The 22,179-nt window shown below is 31.3% G+C and overlaps 3 protein-coding genes and 1 pseudogene across 3 annotated transcripts; 2 read left to right on the top strand and 2 right to left on the bottom strand.

Annotated features, from left to right (window-relative positions):
- Positions 1–2,321: 2,321 nt before the first annotated feature.
- On the bottom strand, positions 2,322–3,848 carry RAD52-1 (cobalt ion binding protein). Its single transcript, XM_016337777.3, has 4 exons — positions 3,524–3,848; positions 3,416–3,453; positions 3,246–3,340; positions 2,322–2,707 (listed from the first exon to the last, which is right to left on the bottom strand). Exons 1-4 carry the CDS (start codon positions 3,793–3,795, stop codon positions 2,564–2,566), a joined length of 549 nt encoding a protein of 182 aa, XP_016193263.1. The 5' UTR covers positions 3,796–3,848; the 3' UTR covers positions 2,322–2,563.
- A 610-nt stretch (positions 3,849–4,458) lies between these two features.
- On the bottom strand, positions 4,459–6,167 carry LOC107634204 (GDSL esterase/lipase At1g71250-like). The gene is made up of 5 exons (XM_016337776.3): positions 5,772–6,167; positions 5,555–5,682; positions 5,239–5,481; positions 4,880–5,135; positions 4,459–4,787 (listed from the first exon to the last, which is right to left on the bottom strand). The coding sequence occupies exons 1-5, from the start codon at positions 6,058–6,060 to the stop codon at positions 4,567–4,569; spliced, it is 1,137 nt and encodes a 378-aa protein (XP_016193262.1). The 5' UTR covers positions 6,061–6,167; the 3' UTR covers positions 4,459–4,566.
- A 7,424-nt stretch (positions 6,168–13,591) lies between these two features.
- LOC148569898 (uncharacterized) lies at positions 13,592–19,386 on the top strand (annotated as a pseudogene).
- Positions 19,387–19,867: 481 nt separating this feature from the next.
- Positions 19,868–20,412, top strand: LOC148569897 (uncharacterized). Its single transcript, XM_088506710.1, has 2 exons — positions 19,868–19,981; positions 20,056–20,412. Exons 1-2 carry the CDS (start codon positions 19,868–19,870, stop codon positions 20,410–20,412), a joined length of 471 nt encoding a protein of 156 aa, XP_088362836.1.
- The last annotated feature ends 1,767 nt before the right edge of the window (positions 20,413–22,179 follow it).

Raw genomic sequence — 22,179 nt, 5'->3', positions numbered from 1 at the left:
TTATTATTATTATTATTATTATTACTATTATTTACAGTACCCTCTAATCTGCCAATGACTAATCTGAGTTTGTTGTTAGACCAATAAATTACTACATGTACATGACGAAATTACAACTAACGCACTTATTTAAATGTGCTAGTGCACTAATTATTAGACTAAATCAAGTTGGTTTTCTTTATTTTTATTCTTTTTTTTTGTTTGGTTTTTTGCCGGGGCCTAGGCCCAAAGGAAAAAAACTAAGGACTCTTCGCTAATCGGGGTATACTATCCCCCATAACATCATCACTAAGGATTGGAAAAATAACTTCTGGCAGTTGGTCTATGAAGTGGAATCCCACCATCATTCTACATTCCTTCTTTGCCATCCAATCAGCGCTCCGATTGGCTTCACGATAAGCATGCTGAAATTTTGGTTCCCATGGCCTGTTTGTCCTTTGTAGGATCTCTTTATTTTTATTCTTATTGTTAGGCTTTAGGTGTTGGGTAGTTCCAATACCTTGCCCCATACTTTATTGATATTCTAAGAGTGGGCTTGGCTTAAAATTTCAGCCCACAGGCTTAAGAGTTACCTTTTGCTTCCTTATAACTCAATAGTCAATACTCAATACTGATGTAGTGATGTGGACATGTGGCAATTTACTGTGCAATTAAATTTTGGCTCCACCCCACCACGGCACACCCAAAAAAAAAGGTTTTCCTTATGTATCTGCTAATCTGTAGATGCAAGACGAGTAACATGTAAAAGGTTGAAATTAAACGTGGTAAGTAGTATTGTAGTAACATTGGTGCTTTTTTATGCGTTAAAAAGAGGTAAATTTCTGGAGAAAAAAAACAGTCAAATTAGGATATGTTTAGCAAATACGTTAGAGAGGATAGAAGTGAATTTAAATTCTTTAAAAATTGTTCTTTAATGATTTTAGCAAGAAATTATAGTTTCTGCATTCACTTAACGTGCGTTTAGGTTGATTGCTGATTATTATTGGTTTTAATAATTTTTTTTTATAAATTTTTTATCATCTTTAATATTTTTTTATATTTTAATTTTTTATTGTAATTTTGTTATAATATGAATTATTAATTTTATTAAAAAGGATAAAATAAATAAAAAATTAATCATACATAACAATAGAGTAATCAGTAATAAAATTTTATCGTCTAAAATAATACTAAACAAAAGAATACTAAGTATTACAACAATTATAAAATATCTTTTTGTTTGATATTATAAAATTTAAGTAAAAGATAGGATACCAATATACTATTTACCAATTTATTGCCAATAATAATTAATTATTATATTTTAAACACATGTATAAGGAGACACATCTAGAAAATACATCTATAAAGACACTTCTATTAAACACAGCTATAAAAAAGATATTTTTATTAGACATATCCGCAAAGACACTTTCATTAAACACAGTCATTAACAAGGGTTGGCAGAAGTTGGTAGAAATACTGCTGGTACCATAACGGGATTGTAAAATTTATCATTGTAATTATTGTGCACTGCTTATTATTCTAATTTTTTATAATATGTATTATTGTTCTGGATAGAAATGATAAATTAAATAAAAAATTAATTATAAATAATAATAAAAATATAACTTGTAAAAAATTAGAACCTAAAACAATAATAAAAATAAAATTACTGAGAGTACTTAAAAAATACTAAATATGTTATTTATTTTATATATTATTTTTAATTAATAAATAAATATTAATTTTTATTATAAAAAAATACTTAAAAGTTGTCTATTTTTTTATGTTATTTTTAATTTCATAAATAAATATTAATTTTTATTATAAAAAATACTTAAAAGTTGTCTATTTTTTTATGTTATTTTTAATTTCATAAATAAATATTAATTTTTATTATAAAAATACTATATAAAAAAGATTAAATATATTTAAAAAATTTTAAATTATCAAGAGAATTTAAATTAGACACTTGGTTTCCAAATTTTTATTTTTTAGAAATCTTAGAAAATTATTTTTGTCACACAAATTAATCTCTATTGTTTCCAATCAAATTTTTAATATGTATATTAGATGATAAAAACTTGTTGAAGATTAAAGTATCCAATCTAAGTTTCTTTAAAAATCAATTTGGTTTTTTTTTTTCTTAAATTTTTTATAGGAACGCTCGTGTATATGAAAAATGGATAATAATAGTTACCACATTTTTCTATCAAACACAACCTAAAAAGCAGTTTTTCTTAAGTTAGAGTTACCATGATCACAGAAACCTAACTCAATGACCTGTGTTTTTCTACTCAGTTTTGTTTTTGTCATTGTGATAGTGAAAACATATGACATCCTGACAAATTTAGTGATCTTTTGCTATTTCATAGTACAACATGTCATCCATTAATAAACTATTGTGAAGTTTTACATCATAATTCAAGCAGGATATCAATTCCCTCTACAGCAGCTTAGTAGGTCACTAAATAACAAAATGCTTCCTTCTAGCACAAACGGATCTATATATCTAATCGCATATAAACATAACAAAATGACAATTAGCAAGACACTAAACCTGAATAGCAAAAGCAGCTGATCATGATACATCTTCATGATAAAGATGGAGTCCTAGGCCAAAGCGTGCACAAGCTCTACGAAAAGCCATTGCTTCTGCCTTCTGTACAGGATCTCCATAACTTGTGTCATCTATTGAAGCAGTACCAGTTGATTCTCTAAATATCTATAGAAACCAGGATTGAAGAAGGAAAAAACAAAATCAAAACAGGATCACCATACATAGAACATTATAATTTCAGCAAAAAGACCATAGCATATAACACTATAATTTCAGCGAAAAAATCAAAACAGAAATTCTCATTACTCCCAACAGAAAATAATTTCAACAAAAAGACCAAAAAAAAAAAAATATTTTTTCAGATAATCGCTTCCTTTTCATAACACAATTTAGGTCCAAACACAAGAACACAGAGCACTTCATAGGAAAATGATAAGTACTCCCATTTTTTATAATGTCACTTCTCACATGAATTTTTTGCATTGTATGTTTGTATGAATTTGTAGAAAGAGTGGCATTATCAAAATAGTTGATTCGTTTCCCCAATTCATAACCTAGTTAAAGTGAGTCTTTAATTGCACTTGCACATTTAAAAAAGGGAACATAGTGATAGTGATGAATTGAGTAGCAATGAAAATTACATACAAGTGGTAACATAATCTAATAGCGGCTAATATGATTGAATGCATGATGAAGTTGGTACCTCAGCATCAGTGCCATAGAGGGTAATGCGGTAGACAACAGAGACAGACTTGGCGTCGGCGGAGTAGGAGATGTTGCGAACTTCACCAGACCACTCTATCACAAATGAAAAATCAGAAAACCTTAGAAAAACTCAAAAGCAAAAGGGGAAATAAATAGATAGGTGGGTACCTGGAGCGTGTAAGTTTAAAATGCGGTTGACAGTGTGCCTGCAAAACACAAGAAGAATATATATCAGCTATGCATATGAGCTACAGAGAGAGACAGAGAGAGACGCACCAGGGAATGTATCGGATGGCAAATCCGTCGGACTCAACACGGGTTTTGACGAGAGAATCGGGGACTTTCTTATTAAGCTCCTTCAGTATCTCCGAGAGCGGCCTACAGATCCCCGAAGTGGGAGCAGCATCCTCACCTTCACCGCGGTCATCTGTCGTAGCAGCAGAGGCAGTGCTTGCCTTCGAATAAAGCCGATAACTGCTTCCTTCTACCTTCCAACTCCACCCAAGCAACGCTCTCCTACTCAGGTATTTCAAATTCGCCATTCTCATTTCTTCCTAGGGTTTCTCTCTTTTTTTCGTTTGGTCAACCATATGGTCTGAACATGGACTTATTACTTCATTTTATCTAGCTAATTTGGGCCTCCTTCGGCCCTTTCCCACTTTATGATGCCAAAAACAAAGGTTTAATCCAAGAAATATAAAATCATAAACCATTATAAAAATTGCATCAAGTTTTATTCAATTAAAAAAAAGGTAATACATTGAGTATTTTGATTTAATTAGGTCTATGTCTCAATGAGCTGTAATGTAATTCATGTGGCATTTGCTCTGAAATTAAAAATATTTAGTCTTTCATGTTGAAGTACAATGGTATTTGTACTCCTATGCAGTGTGACAAAAAAAAATCTTTTCATGTGTTCAGAAAAAAAAAACTTTTCAAGTGATTATATAATATAACAAAAAAAAATTTAAAGTATAATCTTTATTGGTAGCTTTAGTTATTTTGAATTTATTTAAATATTTTAAATTTTTAATATATTTCTCTATTTAAGTCTTACATTTTAAAACATTTTACCATTAGAACATTTTTCTAATTTTAAAATCACTATTCTATGATTCAAAATATTCTTATTAGAGTACTCATTTATTCATTCCTATTCCTAAAATATTCCATATAAAATTGGAAAATAATAAAGGCTTAAGAATAATTTATAAACATCAGTACTATAAAATATATCATTTACTTAGATAACGGTACATTTTTTTATTTTCCATAGATAATAATAAAAGTAGGGAGTAGTTGTCCACTTGTCCAGAGAACTAAAGTTGAGCCATTTGTTGCAGATTAATAGGATAAGCATCATTAACAGGACCATTCACAACTCTCCAAGCATAGACATACACTGCAGATTGTGATGGATTGAAGGCATCCCAATATAGATACTGGTTTCTTGACACACATGGAGCTAAAAAAGGGAGACATGTTATTTGGCCTTGATACATTCCAAGTCCACAACAAGCTCTGTCAATGACACTAAAGGCTACAAAAATGAACATTCCAATCATCCGATTAGTTTGACTTCATTACCATCAATGAAATATTGTTTGACAAAGATATTAAAGTGTAGCTTACAATAAGCTGCAGGGTTATTTAACATGTCCCCAAAGATGCCGTAAGTGTTACCATACACAAACATGGAATCAGGACGGTTTCTATTCAGCTGATCCACCATTGATCTTAGCCCTTGGTTGAAGGTTCCAACCATTTGATTAACAATGTCTAAGCACCTTCCCAACGGGGCTAAACCGCGAGCTCGTTGGTTAGGAGTGCAACCAAGTGGTCCAACTCCCGCTAAGAAGAACTTCCTTAGTCCTAAGCTATATAAAGCCTAATGCAGAACATATCCACACATTATTAAAGCAATAGTTGAAATAATTCTTTGAATACACAACTAATTAATTAATACAACAATGTTATAATGAGATAATTACCAGCATATTTCGAATATGGGAATTAACGAGAAGATTACCAAACTGTTGAGTAGTGTAATTAGAGCTAGAGCCATATAAGCCAGGAAGGAGGTAGTTATTGATATAGTCATTGTTTCCCGTGACTACAATTACAATAGACTTAGCTAAATACTGTCTTAATGTGTCTGCATCCATCATTGTTCTAAGCTGATTTAATGTGGTCTGGAAGTTCAGTACTTGCTGGCTTAAGCTATACCGCTCACCCTGCATTACCAAATTAAATTAAGAGCTCAAAATGGTTATAACAGTTAAGTTTGTAAATAATTAAATTACAGACATAGTGTCTGCCTGACTCTTCAAGAATGCCACCATTAGCTGATGCAAAATTGACTCCATTAATTATTGCACGACCAGTTGTGGTAGGATCTGCAAAGGGTGGAGGAGAAGGAACACCCAACAAATTCGCTGCAAAAACAGTTTGTTAAAAAAAATGATTAAGCTCTTGCTTTCTGACTCTACTAACATTCTAATTTTAAAGGAGTTATAATTATTACCAAGGAAGTCAATTAAAGATCTGCCATTAGAGAAACGTCCAGTTGGGCCCTTGGAATAGTCAATGCCGTAGGGATAGAAATTAGCCCTTGAAAGGGTCCTGAGGAAGTTATTATTGCCAACTTCAACCAATGAATCTCCAAAAATAAACAGAGCTGGAATCCTTTGTGACTTCACTTGTGCCACTCCATGCCACCATAACAGCACCACAATTGCCACTGTGGCAGAACTTTTTACACTAGCACCACTGTATTTCCAACTACCACCTCTCACTTCCCTCATTGTTAACATATACGAGACCTAGAACAGAGGTGGTTCAGTTATATATATGATTCAAGGTTGATGAAATCATATGCATTGGTTCACATTTTTCTTGATCCATCTCATAAAAACTAAAGCAATAATACAAGGCGGCAAGTAGTGTGCTTTATCCGGCTTTTAGTTGTCTTTATTTATTTATTTATTTTGGACGCTTTCTTCTTATGACGGCAGCAATTGAGTTTTGGTGTATACTTTTAAGTTCCTTAATTTTCATGCATGTTGCCTAACCTCCTGCCAAAAGTTTTGGTCCAATGTAGGTAACTGAAGCTACGTGTGAAATGGCAGGAACTAAGATCAGATCAGAATATCAGCAAGCATCAACACTAAATTACAAAACACATGTAAGAGTACGTTTGATGCAAGCTAAGCGTGTTTGTGTTTGTGTTTGGAAGTTTAATCCATTGAATTTGGGATATGCCACTACATTTTTTTGGGCTAAACGTGCAACTAGCATTTTTATTAATTTATCATTTTATTTATTATTACATATGTTTAACAATAATAAACATTAAATTAGTTAGGACGATAAATATTTTATATTCTAATTAAAATTTTTTTAAAATTTTTAGATATTTTGTATTTTTTTATTTAATTTAATTTTGTTTTCTTCTTTTAGATATAGAATAATTTTAAATGTTAACTAAAATTTAACTTTATTAAACAAAATTCTTTTTACTAATTAATTTAGATATTTTTTAAATTTATTAACATCAATTATTATGTATTAATTTTTTAACTGTGCTTTAGATTGGACCACAATGTCCTCTCTATGGGCTTACAATGCACAATTATATCCATATTAGATCAACATGAAGTTTGATGAGATATTATGCAAGATTTCTCCATCAAACATTATAGTATTGTGGAGATGTGTACACTAACTTAGGATAGCTGTCCTGATTTTACATAGTTATGTTTTACGATTATGAGAAATAATTCTAATCTCTCTTTCCTAACATTAATAACTACATACAAAGTAATATATGATTTGCTTTGTAGACTACATGTAGGCCTGTGAGTATGTGATCTCATGGAATGTACTAAATTTTGGGTAGTAAAAAAAAAAAAAGAAAAAAAAAAATAAAATTTGTGTAATTTTTTTTTTTAATTTATTCTACTATATACTGCTGTAATATATACACATGATTATCTTCTATCAGTTTATTATATCTATCATCATATCTAGCAAATCTTTTTAATTTATAAAATATTTTAACAGAATGTTAATAAAATAAAAAATATATGCCACATCTTAAAAGAATAAAAGAAAGTAAAAATAAACATGTGACATAATAAAAAATTATAATTATTGATTATTTTATTTAGATTTGTCTGTTTGTAGAGTACTCTCACACCAACTAATTTAATGAAATGCTTGTCATACCATTATTTTCACTGTCAATTTAAATAAAAATGCTAAGTGAACTGTTCATGTTTTTAACTAAATCTAATCCTATATTTTTATGTGTGTTTTTTTATCTATATTATTCATGTGCTCGACTTTAATTTCAGTATCTTTTCCAACTCTTTTTAATTTGGTTAAATTCAATTGGCAAAAATATTTATACATGCGACATCACTGCAATTTAAATACATATCTTAAACTATATATATATATATATATATATATATATATATATATAATCATTGTCGTATGAATAAATTTACTTGTCGTATGATGAAATACCTACATAAATCTACATCCAAAATATAATAATCATTGTTTAAGGGTAAAAAAAGGACGGCAAAAATCACGATGCAAATTCATTTAATTAAGTTATCAATATGCATGCGGTAATCTTCTGCCATACATGGTGAGTTGACTAAGGTGTGTCATCATGTATGTGCAGCAGGACGCAAACAAGTTTAGCTTAATTATTAGAAAGCAAATTATTCAATGAGGTTTTAAAAAGAGATGTCATTGATGAGGTTGGCAGTTTATTTGCTCATATATTCCCATATTCTATTTTGCCAAGTTTCAATGAGGTAGCCGGTTATGTAGTATAATAACCTTTTTTTTTTGTGACTATAATAACCTTTTAATTATTCAAACGAATATCTATTTAAACAAACAAAAAAAAACTTTAATCAAGAAATTAATCATCTTTGTTTTTTCTACTTTTCTAAACCCTACTCTCACATCAGAGTTGCGCCATTTATCCTCTCCTTTTTCCCTTGTCAAGACAAGTTGTCAAGCATATTTGATTTAATTTCGTATAGTCAATTAACATTATTCATTATATTCCAAGTTGTGATCTCATACTAAACGGTGTTAGAAAGATAAAAAAGAATAGCAGAAAAAAGATTTTTGTGTATATTGTATAAAAAATATATAAAGAATATTTATAAGTGTTGAAAAAATTAAAATAATAAAAATATAATATTTTATAACAAATATCTAAATATGTTAAATAATTCTAATAATATTAATTGGTTTTAATATATTTTAACAAACAGTAAATTACAAAGAAAAAAAAACTTTTTTTAAATATTTTGTAAATAAATTATGAATTAATTCTAACAAATAATAAATAACAAAAGTTATCATTTTTTCTCTCTCTTCCTTAAATTATCAATAAGCAACTTAAACAATTAATATATTGATAATTTAAGTAACAGAAAAAGAAAATGATTTTTTTAGTATGAAAGAGTGTTAAATTTCTAAGAAAAGAGTAGAATAAAAAAAATAATATTATATGTAAAATTGTTGTGTTAAAGTTGTTGTTATATGATATAAAAATTATTATATTTATAGGAATATTACTAACTACTCTCATAAATATCTATCTACTAACTACTAGCCATTACTAATTTAACTTCTAACTACTAACAACTCTAATAATATTTTAATATGTTCCCACAAGTTGGTGGATGAAAGATGCCAATAATTTCTAATTTGAATAAGTTTTGATGAGATGGTTGAGGAAGAGGTGTGCAATGCGATAACATAGAGGAAGAGACATGTGGTGCGAGACACAGAAGAAGAAGGAAGAGGTGTGTGTTGCGGGCCGACAATTCTCATCATGACGGAAAGGATGAATAAGGCTACTGTTCTGATTCTGTGTTTGAGAGAACCAGGAAGGAGCAGGAAGAAAAAGAAGAGAGAAGAAATGGGACATCGGATACGCCGCGACGGCGCAGAGTGGCCAGTAGAGCCAGGTAAACAGATAGATAAAGAGAGGGAGAAAAGATGTGGATAGGAGGTGGTTCTTGACCGAGGAAGAAGGAGAAAGGGACAAAGAAGAAGAGAAGAGAAAAGAAGAAGAAGAGAAAAAGAAGAAGAAATAACAGTGACAACAAACTTTGAAAGGCGTGTGAAGGCGGGTTTCAGCTCTCAACAACCATAATTTTGGGTAATAGAGGGAGAGAGGGAATAAAATAGAGAAGACAACACCAGGTTATTACAACATTCCCATATTAGAAACAGAGGATCATCAGTTTAGAAGAGAAAGAATAAAGCCATATTTATTTTTGAAGATGATGGCCGTAGAAAAGGATCGACACCAAGGGTGATAGTTACTGCCAGTAAGGATAGGAGTGACAAGGACAGAGGTTAAATTTTCATTAGGATGAATATAGAAATTAGAAAGGGCTAGTGAGATCTTGTGCTATGTTAGAAGATGATTCTACCATTAGAGAGAAAGAAGACAATGGAAACTAATTATTTGCGTTTGAAGAAGAAATATGTTGATTTTTCACCGAAAAACTAATGGCTTGTCTTCTTTAAGGAAGATATCATGGCTCTGATACCATGTTAAATTTTTTGGATAATAGCAGAATAAGAAGATAATATTATATGTAAAATTATTGTGTTAAAATTGTTGTTATATAATACAAAAATCATTATATTTATAAAAATATTATTAACTAATCTCATAAATATCCATCTATTAACTACTAGCTATTACTAATTTAACTCTCAACTATTAACAACTCTAATAATATTTTAATAAAAAAATTTAGTCGAATGATAGAATACAGTGCCATAGTATCGAAGATGGCACTGCACAATAAAATGCGAAGATGAAAATATCAATACCATTGAAGAAGTTGTGAAGAGCCTCTGGCACTAAGAGAAGATGATTGCTATATGGCTTTCTAAAACTTGAAAAAGTTAACTTATACAAATATAAATAGGAGGCTTAATCGGAGCAATATATATAATAAAAAATACTCTTCTCTTTCATACATATATAATATAAACTCTCTTTCTTCTATCTTTCTGAGTATATGCTACAATATATATAATATTAATAAATATATGAATTACTTCTATTACAATGAGATAATAGTATTGGTGAATATTAATATTAGTGTCTTCTATTTACATTTTGATATTTCATTTTTATTACCTCTTCCTTATTTATTTATTACAATACGTTATCAGCACGAGATTCCGATCAAATTTTAGGAAGACTCAAATAACAAATTTTCATTATGTCGAAACTCTCTCATCTTGAATTTAATGCTCTTGATATATCTGAAAACAACTATTTATCATGGATACTAGATGCTGAAATCCATCTTGATTCAATAGATCTTGGAGATACCATTAAAGCTGAAAATAATGCATCCCAGAAGGATAAAGCCAAAGTCATGATCTTCCTTCGTCGTCATCTTGACGAAGGATTGAAAAATGAATATCTCACATTAAAAGATCCTGTAAATCTATGAAAAGACATTGAAGAAATGTATAATCATCAAAAGATGGTGATATTTTATAGAGCACGATATGAATGGACGCATTTGCCTCTACAAGATTTTAAATCCATAAATGAATATAATTCAGCAATGTTTCAAATCACCTCACAAATAAAATTATGTGGGAAAAAGATAACTGATAATGATATGTTAGAGAAAACTTTCTTGACTTTCCATGCCTTGAATGTGCTCATGTAGCAGCAGTATCGAGAAAAAGGATTTAAAATATATTCTAAACTAATTTCTTGCCTTCTTGTTGCTGAACGCAACAATGAGTTGCTCTTAAAAAATCATGACGCGCGCCCAGCTGGTGTCGCCCCATTTTCTGAAGCAAATGCGGCAAATCATAACTACAGAAGAGGTAAATGGCAAGGTTTTGGCAACAAGAAAAATTATTGAAGGAAGAAAAATTATGTTCACAAGAAATGATCTCACCAGAAGTGGGATAAAGAAAGAAACAATGGGCGCACTACAAGAATTTGACAAATTAGCAACGATTTTTTTGCGATAAATATTTTTTGTCACTAATCCGTCACTAACTTGCGAGGAATTAGTGACACATTACTGACAAAAACAATGAGTGGTCACAAAATATCCGAGCTTGAGAAAAGCCACTGATTAGCGAGAGATTTATGAGTAAGTCTGTTTCTCGCAAATTGACTTTTGTAGCTAAAAAAAGAGCGAGAAAAATTTCCTCATTAATTTGTCACAAATTAATTAGCGAGTGACAATGTTCTAGCAAATCAGTCACTTAAGGATTCAATCAAATAAAAGTAAAGTAGCGAGTGATATTATTATCACTATTCTGTCGCAAGTGTTTGATATATAATTAGCGAGAAACAATTCACACACTATTTCGTCGCTAAATAAATTTTGTGTGAAAAGGGTACTTAGTGAGAAACAATATTCCTAGCTAATTCGTCACAAAGACTTGAAATGTATTTTGTGATGAACAATTTTGTAGCTAATTTGTCACCAAATTTTTTATTTTTAGCGAGCAACTAGTTTCTTGCTAATTTGTTGCATAATATTGTAAAATTCAAAATTAGGGTAGCGATAGAAAATATTCGTTGCTAACTCGTCGTAACAGATAAATCATTTAGCTAAGGAAGTGTTCCTTGCTAATTGGTCGCTAAAGTGGAAATATGGATATTGAGCGCCTAGGACCTAAGTAATGAGAAATTTGCGACCGTTTAACAACTGACATACTTCGTTCGCTGATTTCAAGTCGCTGATTAGCGGGCGAAATACATTTGTCGCTAAATTGTCGCAAGTTTAATTTAGCGAGCGACTTGGCAACTGCAATTTTGTCGCAAAGCAGAAGCTATATCCTACCTATTTTGTAGCAAATTACTCGCTAATCTCGTTGAAAATCCGTCGAAGAGTTATAACAACTCCAAAGCCAATCGCAAAAAATTTTAGAAGTAACTTGTCGCAATTGAGTTACTAATCAAAAGCTTATTTAGTGAGGAAATAGTGACCGCTTAACAACTGATAGACTTTACTTGTTTATTTCATGTTGTTATTAATTTGTGAGGAAAAACGTTAGTCCTCATTCCTTCATTACTTTAATTAGCGGCTCATCCGGCACTATCGTGCCTATTCAGCCGCTTTTTCTATTGAGTTTAAGAAATTAATTTTATATTTTTATTTTTAAAATTATAAATTTAATATTAATAATTATAAATAAATTATGAAAAAGATAAAAATATATTAAATTATTTAACATGTAAAATCTATAAAATAAATAAATTTAAATTAAAAAATAAGATTAAAAAAATATAAAGTTGTTATTATGTGTAACTAAATCAATATAAACACTTACTAATATTATTTAAAGATTAGTTACTTATAAATGTTATTAAATTTATTTATTTTCTCAATTCTATTTAACCAGAAGCAAATTTAAAAATTTATATGCAAAGCATTTTTTTATTTTCATCCATAATTCTAATAAATAAAAAATGTATTACTTTAATTTTATCTTAAATATCTTTAATTTTATTAATTTTTAAAATTATTAATTTATATTTTGATTATATCATCTCGTCATATTATACACTATCTTTTTCTCTTTTTATTCTTTATACATATATAATTATTATTATCTCTGAATAATATAACTGTCATTTTAAAAATTAGTCAAAAATATAATTATCAGTTAATTTTTCTTTCTTCTTTTTACAGTTACTTTTTTATTTTACACATAATTTATATCCTTATTGTCTTCTTCATTATTCTACTGAGTATATGTAATATTCTTTTTCTATCTTTCTTCCACTTAATGAAAAAATAATGATAGATATATGTATGGAGAATAAAAATAATGAAAATAAAAATTAAAAATTTTAAAAGAATAATGATTAATGATGATTTAAGATATTAAATATAAAATAAAAAATATAACAATGAAAATTATGCGAAAAAAAAGATTTTTTAAATTTAAATTTTTACATCTGCCTCAAATTAAATAAGATTGAAAAAATAAATAAATTTACAAACATTTATAAATTTTTCATCTTGATTGTTACATATAATAACAACGTAATAATTTTAATATTATACTTAAATTTATTCAAATTTTATTATTCTATATATTAAAAAAATTAAATAACTTATAAAATTTTTATTTTTTATTTTTATTTTTTATTTATTAATAATTTATTATTTACAAAATTTTTATTTTTTATCTTAAATTTATTATTTAAAAAACATAAAAATTAATTTTCCAAAAAATATTAGAAAACAAAAGGGGCAGAAACGATGTCGTCCCAACCCAGATCTCCCCCTTCTAAGCTGAATGACCACCAACCCTGAACCCCCAACGTCTCTCTCACGCCATTATCATCTTCGGTTGCTCTGTGTCCTCACTCTCTCAAGCTCAGTCACCGCCTTCCTGCGCTCGTTGTCATCTTCTTGCTTCGGTCGTCAAGCCAGTTGGCCAGCTTTCTTCAACATCACTGTCTTGCACCCAGTCGCACACCTTATTCCCCATCATCGTCACCGCAGAAGAAGCAGCAGGTCCCGGGGTCGCACTCCGACTCGTCATCCTCTCGTACTTAGAAGTGTGCCTTCCCTACGCTCGTCGTTGCCGGCAACAGAGGTAGCAGGTCTCGGTGAGCTGGTCTTCGTTCATCTCCTTACTTTGAGCTTCGCCTCAGGTTCCTTTGCACAACCCAATTTGGTGAGTTCCAATTAATTTTCCCTTTCTTTCTGTTATGAAATGATCACTTTACTGATTGAGCTTGAATGCACTTTGATTTTGTTGTCGAAAGATGAATTTGTTGCTGAAAGTTGAATATATGGCTGAAATTTGTTAATAGAACCTTGAATTTTTTGTTTATCTGAAATAGTCACTTAAATTTGTTAATTGCTGAAAGAATTTGTTACTGATTGAACTTGAAAGCACTTTGATTTTGTTGTTTAAAGTTGAATTTGTTGCTGAAAGTTGAATGTGTGGCTGAAATTTGTTACTGGAACCTTGAATTTTTTGCATATCTGGAATGATCACTTAAATTTGTTCACTGCTGAAAGAATTTGTTATTGATTGAACTTGAATGCACTTTGATTTTGTTGTTCAAAGTTGGATTTATTGTTGAAAGTTGAATGTGTGGATGAGAAATTTGTTACTGGAACCTTTTACTTGTTGTTGTTCTGAAATGATCACTTAAATTTGTTCATTGCAGAAAGAATTTGTTACTGATTGAACTTGAATGCACTTTGATTTTGTTGTTGAAAGATAAATTTGTTGCTGAGAGTAGGGGTAGCAATATATATCTGTTGGGAATAATACACCATTCTCCCTTGAGAAAATACCCTTTCCAGAGAAATAAAATAGACACAATCACAACACAAGAATTTAATGTGGAAAACCTCAATTATTGGAGAAAAAAACCACGGCCGTTGTCAAATGACAACCAAAGAATATCACTATGTGAAAATTGATACAACACATAGACTTCTTCCTCTCTAATACCGGCACCCCAGTACACCCACACTCTCAAAGCAAATATTTAACTACACATCACAACACTTTCTAATCAAAGAGTATAAAGGAAAAGAAAAGCCAGATACAAGCTTTAAGTGTTTCCGACTGGTGCAAAAAATATGGAGAACTTAGCCTCATATCTATAGCCTAGGCCACCCACTCCATTTGCTATCCTAAGCAATGTGGGACTAATTCAACCAAATCCTAACAATCTCCACCTTGATTGAAATAGTCACACATCTTCAGCTTCCATAGTCAACACCGACAATTCTTTGCTGCCATTGTCTATACCGACAATCATACTTCAGAGAACTATCATACTCCACCATGAAAGTATACTCACTTGGAATTAGACCACTCCAAGCATTTCGCCTTGGTACAGATCGAAACCTTGCTGAAAATTCATGGTGCAACTTCCAAATTGGCTTTTTCTGGAAGTTCTTCAGCCATCGACATAACTCCGCCACACACCTTGCATCTCAACGCCAACCAATGCCCGTGTGCAATTGTGGACCCGATTGCCACAACTTATCCTTATCCATGGCAATGCGACAATACCATGAGGATACTTCTTCTTCAACGCCTTGTGCAAACCTGATTGTATCAACACATCCTTGACTTGTATTTACCACAAGCCAAAATTGATTCTTCCATCAAATTTCTCTATTTCAAGCTTCACAGCACTTGAATATCCTGACATTGTTGCAACCGTATACTGAAATAGTATAACTCAACTGTAGACCGTGCACTAGGAAGGGTCCCCAGGAAAGAGAGGTGGGTCACAATGGACACACTTAAATACCAAGTCTTTCCTTAGCCAGAACCTTTCCAAATTGCACTCTCACAGTGTCACACTGCCTTCCAGCAACAACAACAGCAACCAAAGATCAACCTCAAGTCACAGGATAAAATTCTTTTCTGATATGGAAGGTCAAACTAGGCTGCAATCACAGAGCATACTAAGAATAAATCCTACCGAACCGAAGCTCTGATACCACATGTTGGGAATAATACACCATTTCCCCTTGAGAAAATACTTTTTCTAGAGAAATAAAATAGACACAATCACAACACAAGAATTTAACGTGGAAAACTCCAATTACTGGAGAAAAAAACCACGGCCGTTGTCAAATGACAACCAAAGAATATCACTATATGAAAATTGTTACAACACATAGACTTCTTTCTCTCTAACACCGGCACCCCAGTACACCCACACTCTCAAAGCAAATATTTAACTACACCTCACAACACTTTCTAATCAAAGAGTATAGAGAAAAAGAAAAGTCAGATACAAGCTTTAAGTGTTTTCGACTGGTGCAAAAAATATGTAGAACTTAGCCTCATATTTATAGCCTAGGCCACCCACTCCATTTACTATCCTAAGCAATGTGGGACTAATTCAACCAAATCCTAACAATATCCTATCCGCGAGTACCCAACCCGAGCCCACTCGGTCGGGTAGGGTTGCCAACCCGATCCGCAGCGGGTAGGGTAGGGTGCGGGTTGAGTCTCAACCCTACCCGACCAACCCGCACTCTATATATGTTTATGTTATATATTTACATAAAAATATGTTTTAAGTGGATGTTTGATCAAAGACCTCTCACTAAATACAAAAAGATTCTTAATCACTAAAAGAAAATCATTAATTGATAATTTAATATTTTTTTACATAAAAATCAGTTCTATTTTAAATTATCATCAAGTTATATAATAATGTTGTACCCGACCCTACCCGCGGGTTAAGAGCTGGTAGGGTTAGGGTTGGGATATTCTCAACCCACGGGTAGAGTAGGGTTGAGTTTATATAAAAATCTCAACCCGCGGGTAGGGTTATGGTTGGATCCAAACCCTACCATATCCTACCCATTGCCACCCCTAGCTGAGAGTTGAATGTGTGGTCGAAATTTGATGTTGGAACCTTGAATTTTTTGCTTATCTGAAATTGTCACTTAAATTTGTTAATTGCTGAAACAATTTGTTACTGATTGAACTTGAAAGCACTTTAATTTTGTTGTTGAAAGTTGAATTTGTTGCTGAAAGTTGAATGTGTGGCTGAAATTTGTTACTGGAACCTTGAATTTTTTACTTATCTAGAATGATCACTTAAATTTGTTCATTGCTGAAAGAATTTGTTATTGATTGAACTTGAATGCACTTTGATTTTATTATTCAAAGTTGGATTTATTGTTGAAAGTTGAATGTGTGGATGAGAAATTTGTTACTGGAACCTTTTACTTGTTGTTGTTCTGAAATGACCACTTAAATTTGTTCATTGCAGAAAGAATTTGTTACTGATTGAACTTGAATGCACTTTGATTTTGTTGTTGAAAGATGAATTTGTTGCTGAGAGTAGGGGTAGCAATATATATCCTATCCGCGAGTACCCAACCCGAGCCCACTCGGTCGGGTAGGGTTGTCAACCCGATCCGCAGCGGGTAGGGTAGGGTGCGGGTAGGATTCTCGTGCGGGTCGGGTAGGGTGCGGGCTGAGTCTCAACCCTACCCGACCAACCCGCACTCTATATATGTTTATGTTATATATTTATATAAAAATATATTTTAAGTGGATGTTGAATCAAAGACCTCTCACTAAATACAAAAAGATTCTTAATCACTAAAAGAAAATTATTAATTAATAATTTAATATTTTTTTACATAAAAATCAGTTCTATTTTAAATTATCATCAAGTTATATAATAATGTTGTACCCGACCCTACCCACGGGTTAAGAGCTGGTAGGGTTAGGGTTGGGATATTCTCAACCCGCGGGTAGAGTAGGGTTGAGTTTATATAAAAATCTCAACCTACGGGTAGGGTTAGGGTTGGATCCAAACCCTACCCTACCCTACCCATTGCCACCCCTAGCTTAGAGTTGAATGTGTGGTTGAAATTTGATGTTGGAACCTTAAATTTTTTGCTTATCTGAAATGGTCACTTAAATTTGTTTATTGCTAAAAGAATTTGTTACTGATTGAACTTGAATGCACTTTGATTTTGTTGTTGAAAGTTGAATGTGTGGCTGAAATTTGTTGCTGAAAGTTGAATGTGTGGTTGAAATTTGTTGCTGGAACCTTAAATTTTTTGCTTATCTAAAATGATCACTTAAATTTGTTAATTGCTGAAAGAATTTGTTACTGATTGAACTTGAATGCACTTTGATTTTGTTGTTGAAAGTTGGATTTATTGTTGAAAGTTGAATGTGTGGTTGAAATTTGTTACTAAAAATCTTTAACTTGTTGCTGTTCTAAAATGATTACTTAAATTTGTTTATTGCTAATAGAATTTGTTAGTGATTGAACTTGAGTTTTTTGCTGTCTTGCTTCATATTGTCATGAATTTTAAGTTCCTATTTTCTTACTGTAATGGTAGTTTTGTCAATCTCTTGAGTTCTTATTGTATTAAAAGATATAATTAGTTATTGATATCTTTTTATTGAATCCGGTATATTTTCATACTTTTTAACCTCGTGACTTGAAGTTCTTGACATGAGATTAATGATACCCAATTGTTTTTTTATTTTTCTAATGCTTCAAATTGTTTATGATTATTTTCTTCAAGCTTTATATATTATCTTTTTATGATTTATATCTTTATTTTCAAATTGAATATATTATGTTTGTTACTTTATAACTTGTAGAAAGGGGTTATTTAGTGTGATTATGAATAAAAATATATTAATAAAATTTAGAAAAAAAATTATATACGAGACTATGTCCATTTATATGCATGTTAAACATTGGTATTACAACTAAAATGAAACCTTAGTCCATATAATCATGGCGCCCAATAGAAGTTGGATGTCACGAAGACAAGATTACACTGGTCATCTAAGCGAAAAATTTAAGAAAGGTGTTGTGGAATTCATAGATTTTGTAGAAAGAAACCCGACAGTCATTGATAGTTTAGGTCGCATTCTTTGTCCATGTACAAAATGTAATAACAGACTTACGGATGAAATATTTTGGGTTGAAAAGCATTTGTGTGATCATGGGTTTATGGAGGGTTATATAAACTGGACTGCTCATGGTGAGGAAAGATGGGTTGAACAGGACGCAAGAAATGTTACTCAAGAACATGAAGAGGAGAATACAAATCCATATATAGACATGGTTATTGATGCTGCAGGTGATAACTTAAACGTAGTGGAAGGTTTAGAAGAGGATCCAAATCCATCTGCGTCGAAGTTTTATAAGTTACTGAGGAGTTGCTGACGAACCTTTGTGGGATGGCTACACCAAGCATACAATATTGTCAGCTGTAACCCAGCTAGTTAACTTGAAGTCAGAATTCAACATGAGTGAGAGCTGTTATAATCGAATGATTGCCATAATCAAGAGCATGCTTCCAGAATCAGAGAAGTTGCCAGAAGATTTCTACCGGTCAAAGACAATGATTCAAGAATTGGGATTATGATATGATAAAATTGATGCTTGTCTTAATCACTGCATGCTATATTATAAAGAAACAAGTGACAAGACTAGTTATGGAGCCTGCACAATGTGTGGACACCCACGATTTAAGCCAAAGGCAGGGGATACAGCTAATAGCAGTAGGAATGTGTCATACTCAATATTGTCCAAACATGAAGAACGAGTTGTTTAAAGGTTTCCTGGTAAGTGATTATGATATTGCTTCAATACGATTTTAATATATAATTGGATTGAGTAGTTACTAAGTCTTTCGAATGCTTAAATTTAGGAAAAACATGAATTTGCATCAAATTATGATAAGGCTATGGCAAAAATTGTTTGGAATAGGACAATGCTTGACCGCTATCGTGATATTTTGAAAAGAGCAAGGAAAAGAGCTTTTAAGGAGGCAAACTCAACTAGTATTGCTGACATTAAGGGTTATGGATCTAAAGCAATGAAAGTTGATGTTTGGAATGGCTTAGTTGATCACTGGTTAGATTCAAAGTGGAAAAACAAGTCTGTGGCTAGTCAAAAAAATAGGGCTGCTACACCTGCTCATAAACTACACACTGCAGGGCCTATCAGTTTTGGGCTTTTGGCGAACACAAGAGAAGAAAGGTATAAAAAAAAATATTGGCTATCTCAAATGATTTATGATACTATTCTAATAAATGTTATTACAGGAAGCTAAGTTGAAGCGTCGTGTATCTTTCCTTGAAGTATATGATGATGTTCATAAGAAAAAAAGTGGAGAATATGTTTCTGAAGTATCCAAGGAAATTATTGTAAGTGTCTTTAATTTTGTAATATAATTTACTTCCAGTTTTCTTAATAATATGTCCTTATTTTTTTGTTGTAGGACTTATATGACGAGGAAATATCACAAAAATATGGAGAAGATTTATTAGATCAACCTGAAGTTGATCATGACGTGTGGACAGAAGTTGCAGGAACCAATAAGAAAGGACAAGTTCATGGGTTAGGCCGCAATCTAGATATTGATATTCATGATCATAGAAATGTGCCATTACCAGAAGATACAGGTGTTTCTACAGTCAAACCAGTTTCACAAGCGGACATCACTGAAGCTATTAAAGAAGCATTGCCTAATGCTATAAATGCAATGTTGCCTAGTGTTGTAAATGAAGCTATACAGAGTAATCTACTGTCTCTCCTTTCTAAGATTCTAGGATTCTCTCAAGAAAAGGACCATTAGAGTGATTTTACCGGCAATAATATTGATTAGGTGGCTTATGTTAATGCATTTTGTTAGGCTTAGCTTATTTAGGTAGTTTATTTGTTTGATAGATAATTGATTGGGCAATTTGATGCATTTTCAGGTTTTATAGAAGTTAGCTTACTTTTATTGGTAGTTTGCTTAGTTGATAAATAATTACTTGAATTGAATTTTAAAGTTACTGATATTGTTAGATTTAGCTTGTTTTGGTATTTTATTTGTGAAGTGCTTGTGTTGGAGTTGTTACATTAGACTTTTATTTTAATAAATATGTTGGGTTTGATTTTTTTTAGACATGTATAATTTTGATGAACTAATTTTATTTGTATGCATTATAATCTTAGTTCAATCACTAAAATAAAAAAAATAATATGATGTTTATTTTAGTATAGCGATAAAATTGGAATCTTAACCGATATTCTAGAAAAATTAGCGACATACTCGCTGTTGACGATGGTGACAAATTAAAAACTCTATTGCGACTAAAATATTTGTGAGATACCTATAGATTTGTTACTAGTTTAAAAGGAATTTGCGATGACATTTTGGGATAGTATTGCAACTAATTGACTACATATTATTTCTTAGCAAATTAGCAACTATTTCATAACTCTACTTTCTCATTTCGAATAGCTTTGGTTTAGCGACAACATTCATACAAATTTGATTAAGGATTTTCAAAGATTGGCTATAGATTTGCTACAAAATGTGACAGATTTGCGATCATATTAGCGGACAACTTGCGACGAGTTAGGTTCGAAAAAATTCCTCGCTAATTAGCGTCAACTAAGCATTCTATTTCGTCTACGAAGTTAGCTTGCATTTAGCGATGACACTGCTGCAGTAGATTTTGTTGCTAATTAGTGACTACCGTTTAATCTATTTCTTCTATGGAATTAGCTTTAACTTTAGTGATGGATTTGCGACTATCTATTCAATAGCTAAAAATTTTTCTAATGAATTAGCGACTATTGTGTTTGCCTCACTGATCTACGACTTGTAATTAGCAAGGAAAGCATTAGTTGCTAGGCGGTAGCTAATCTGTCACAAATTATATTTTGCGTTAGATTAGCGATGATTTTACGACTCTTATTGTGGTAACTAATCGGCCATATTCTTGTAGTGGCAAAATAAATCAACAGAGGATAAATATTTTCGTTGTGGTGGAAAGGGCCATTGGTCGCGTACCTGTCGTACCCCAAGGCACCTAGTCGATCTTTATCAAGCATCTTTGAAAAAGGACGACAAAGGAAAGGAGTCGAATTTTGTTTCAAATGATGTTGAAAATTACACCACTCATTATGATGTATCTGATTTTTTTGAAAATTCTTAAGAAAATATTGGTCATTTGATCAATGATGGAATAGTTTAATATGTGAGATTGTTAAGTATTCATGTAAATAAATAATGTAAGAAACTTATTGTTAAGTTTTATTTTCTATGCATCTGAATTTCAAGTATAATGTTTAATAAAATATTTATGAATTTCAAAATTACTGAATGTGCCAAGATAATAATAATAATAAAATTTTTAGTATATACTATACTTTTTAGAAAAATATTTTCAATCAAGAAAATAATTTTACTGCGCAAATAGTTTACTCATTTTATGATTATTTGTCTTTGAAGAAAATGGCAAAAAGACATATAGTGAAGATGTTTACCTTGCAAATAGTGCAAGTTCGCATACTATTCTCAAAAGTAATATATACTTTATTCATCTTGTGCCAAAAGAAGAATATATTA

This window comes from Arachis ipaensis, chromosome B3, assembly GCF_059453495.1.
Source record: "Arachis ipaensis isolate K30076 ecotype BB chromosome B3, ASM5945349v1, whole genome shotgun sequence".
Taxonomy (NCBI): Eukaryota; Viridiplantae; Streptophyta; class Magnoliopsida; order Fabales; family Fabaceae; genus Arachis; species Arachis ipaensis.
The sequence above is the reverse complement of the archived record's forward strand: the minus strand, read 5'-3'. Positions and strand labels throughout refer to the sequence as shown.

Coding starts and splice junctions, on each gene's coding strand:
- RAD52-1 (XM_016337777.3), bottom strand. CDS start 3,795: ATGAGAATGGCGAATTTGAAATACCTGAGTAGGAGAGCGTTGCTTGGG. Junction 3,454..3,523: donor GCCATCCGATACATTCCCTG/GTGCGTCTCTCT, acceptor TGTGTTTTGCAG/GCACACTGTCAACCGCATTT. Junction 2,708..3,245: donor TCTATGGCACTGATGCTGAG/GTACCAACTTCA, acceptor TGGTTTCTATAG/ATATTTAGAGAATCAACTGG.
- LOC107634204 (XM_016337776.3), bottom strand. CDS start 6,060: ATGTTAACAATGAGGGAAGTGAGAGGTGGTAGTTGGAAATACAGTGGT. Junction 5,482..5,554: donor AAGAGTCAGGCAGACACTAT/GTCTGTAATTTA, acceptor TTGGTAATGCAG/GGTGAGCGGTATAGCTTAAG. Junction 4,788..4,879: donor AAATAACCCTGCAGCTTATT/GTAAGCTACACT, acceptor TCATTTTTGTAG/CCTTTAGTGTCATTGACAGA.
- LOC148569897 (XM_088506710.1), top strand. CDS start 19,868: ATGTTATTACAGGAAGCTAAGTTGAAGCGTCGTGTATCTTTCCTTGAA. Junction 19,982..20,055: donor AAGTATCCAAGGAAATTATT/GTAAGTGTCTTT, acceptor TTTTTGTTGTAG/GACTTATATGACGAGGAAAT.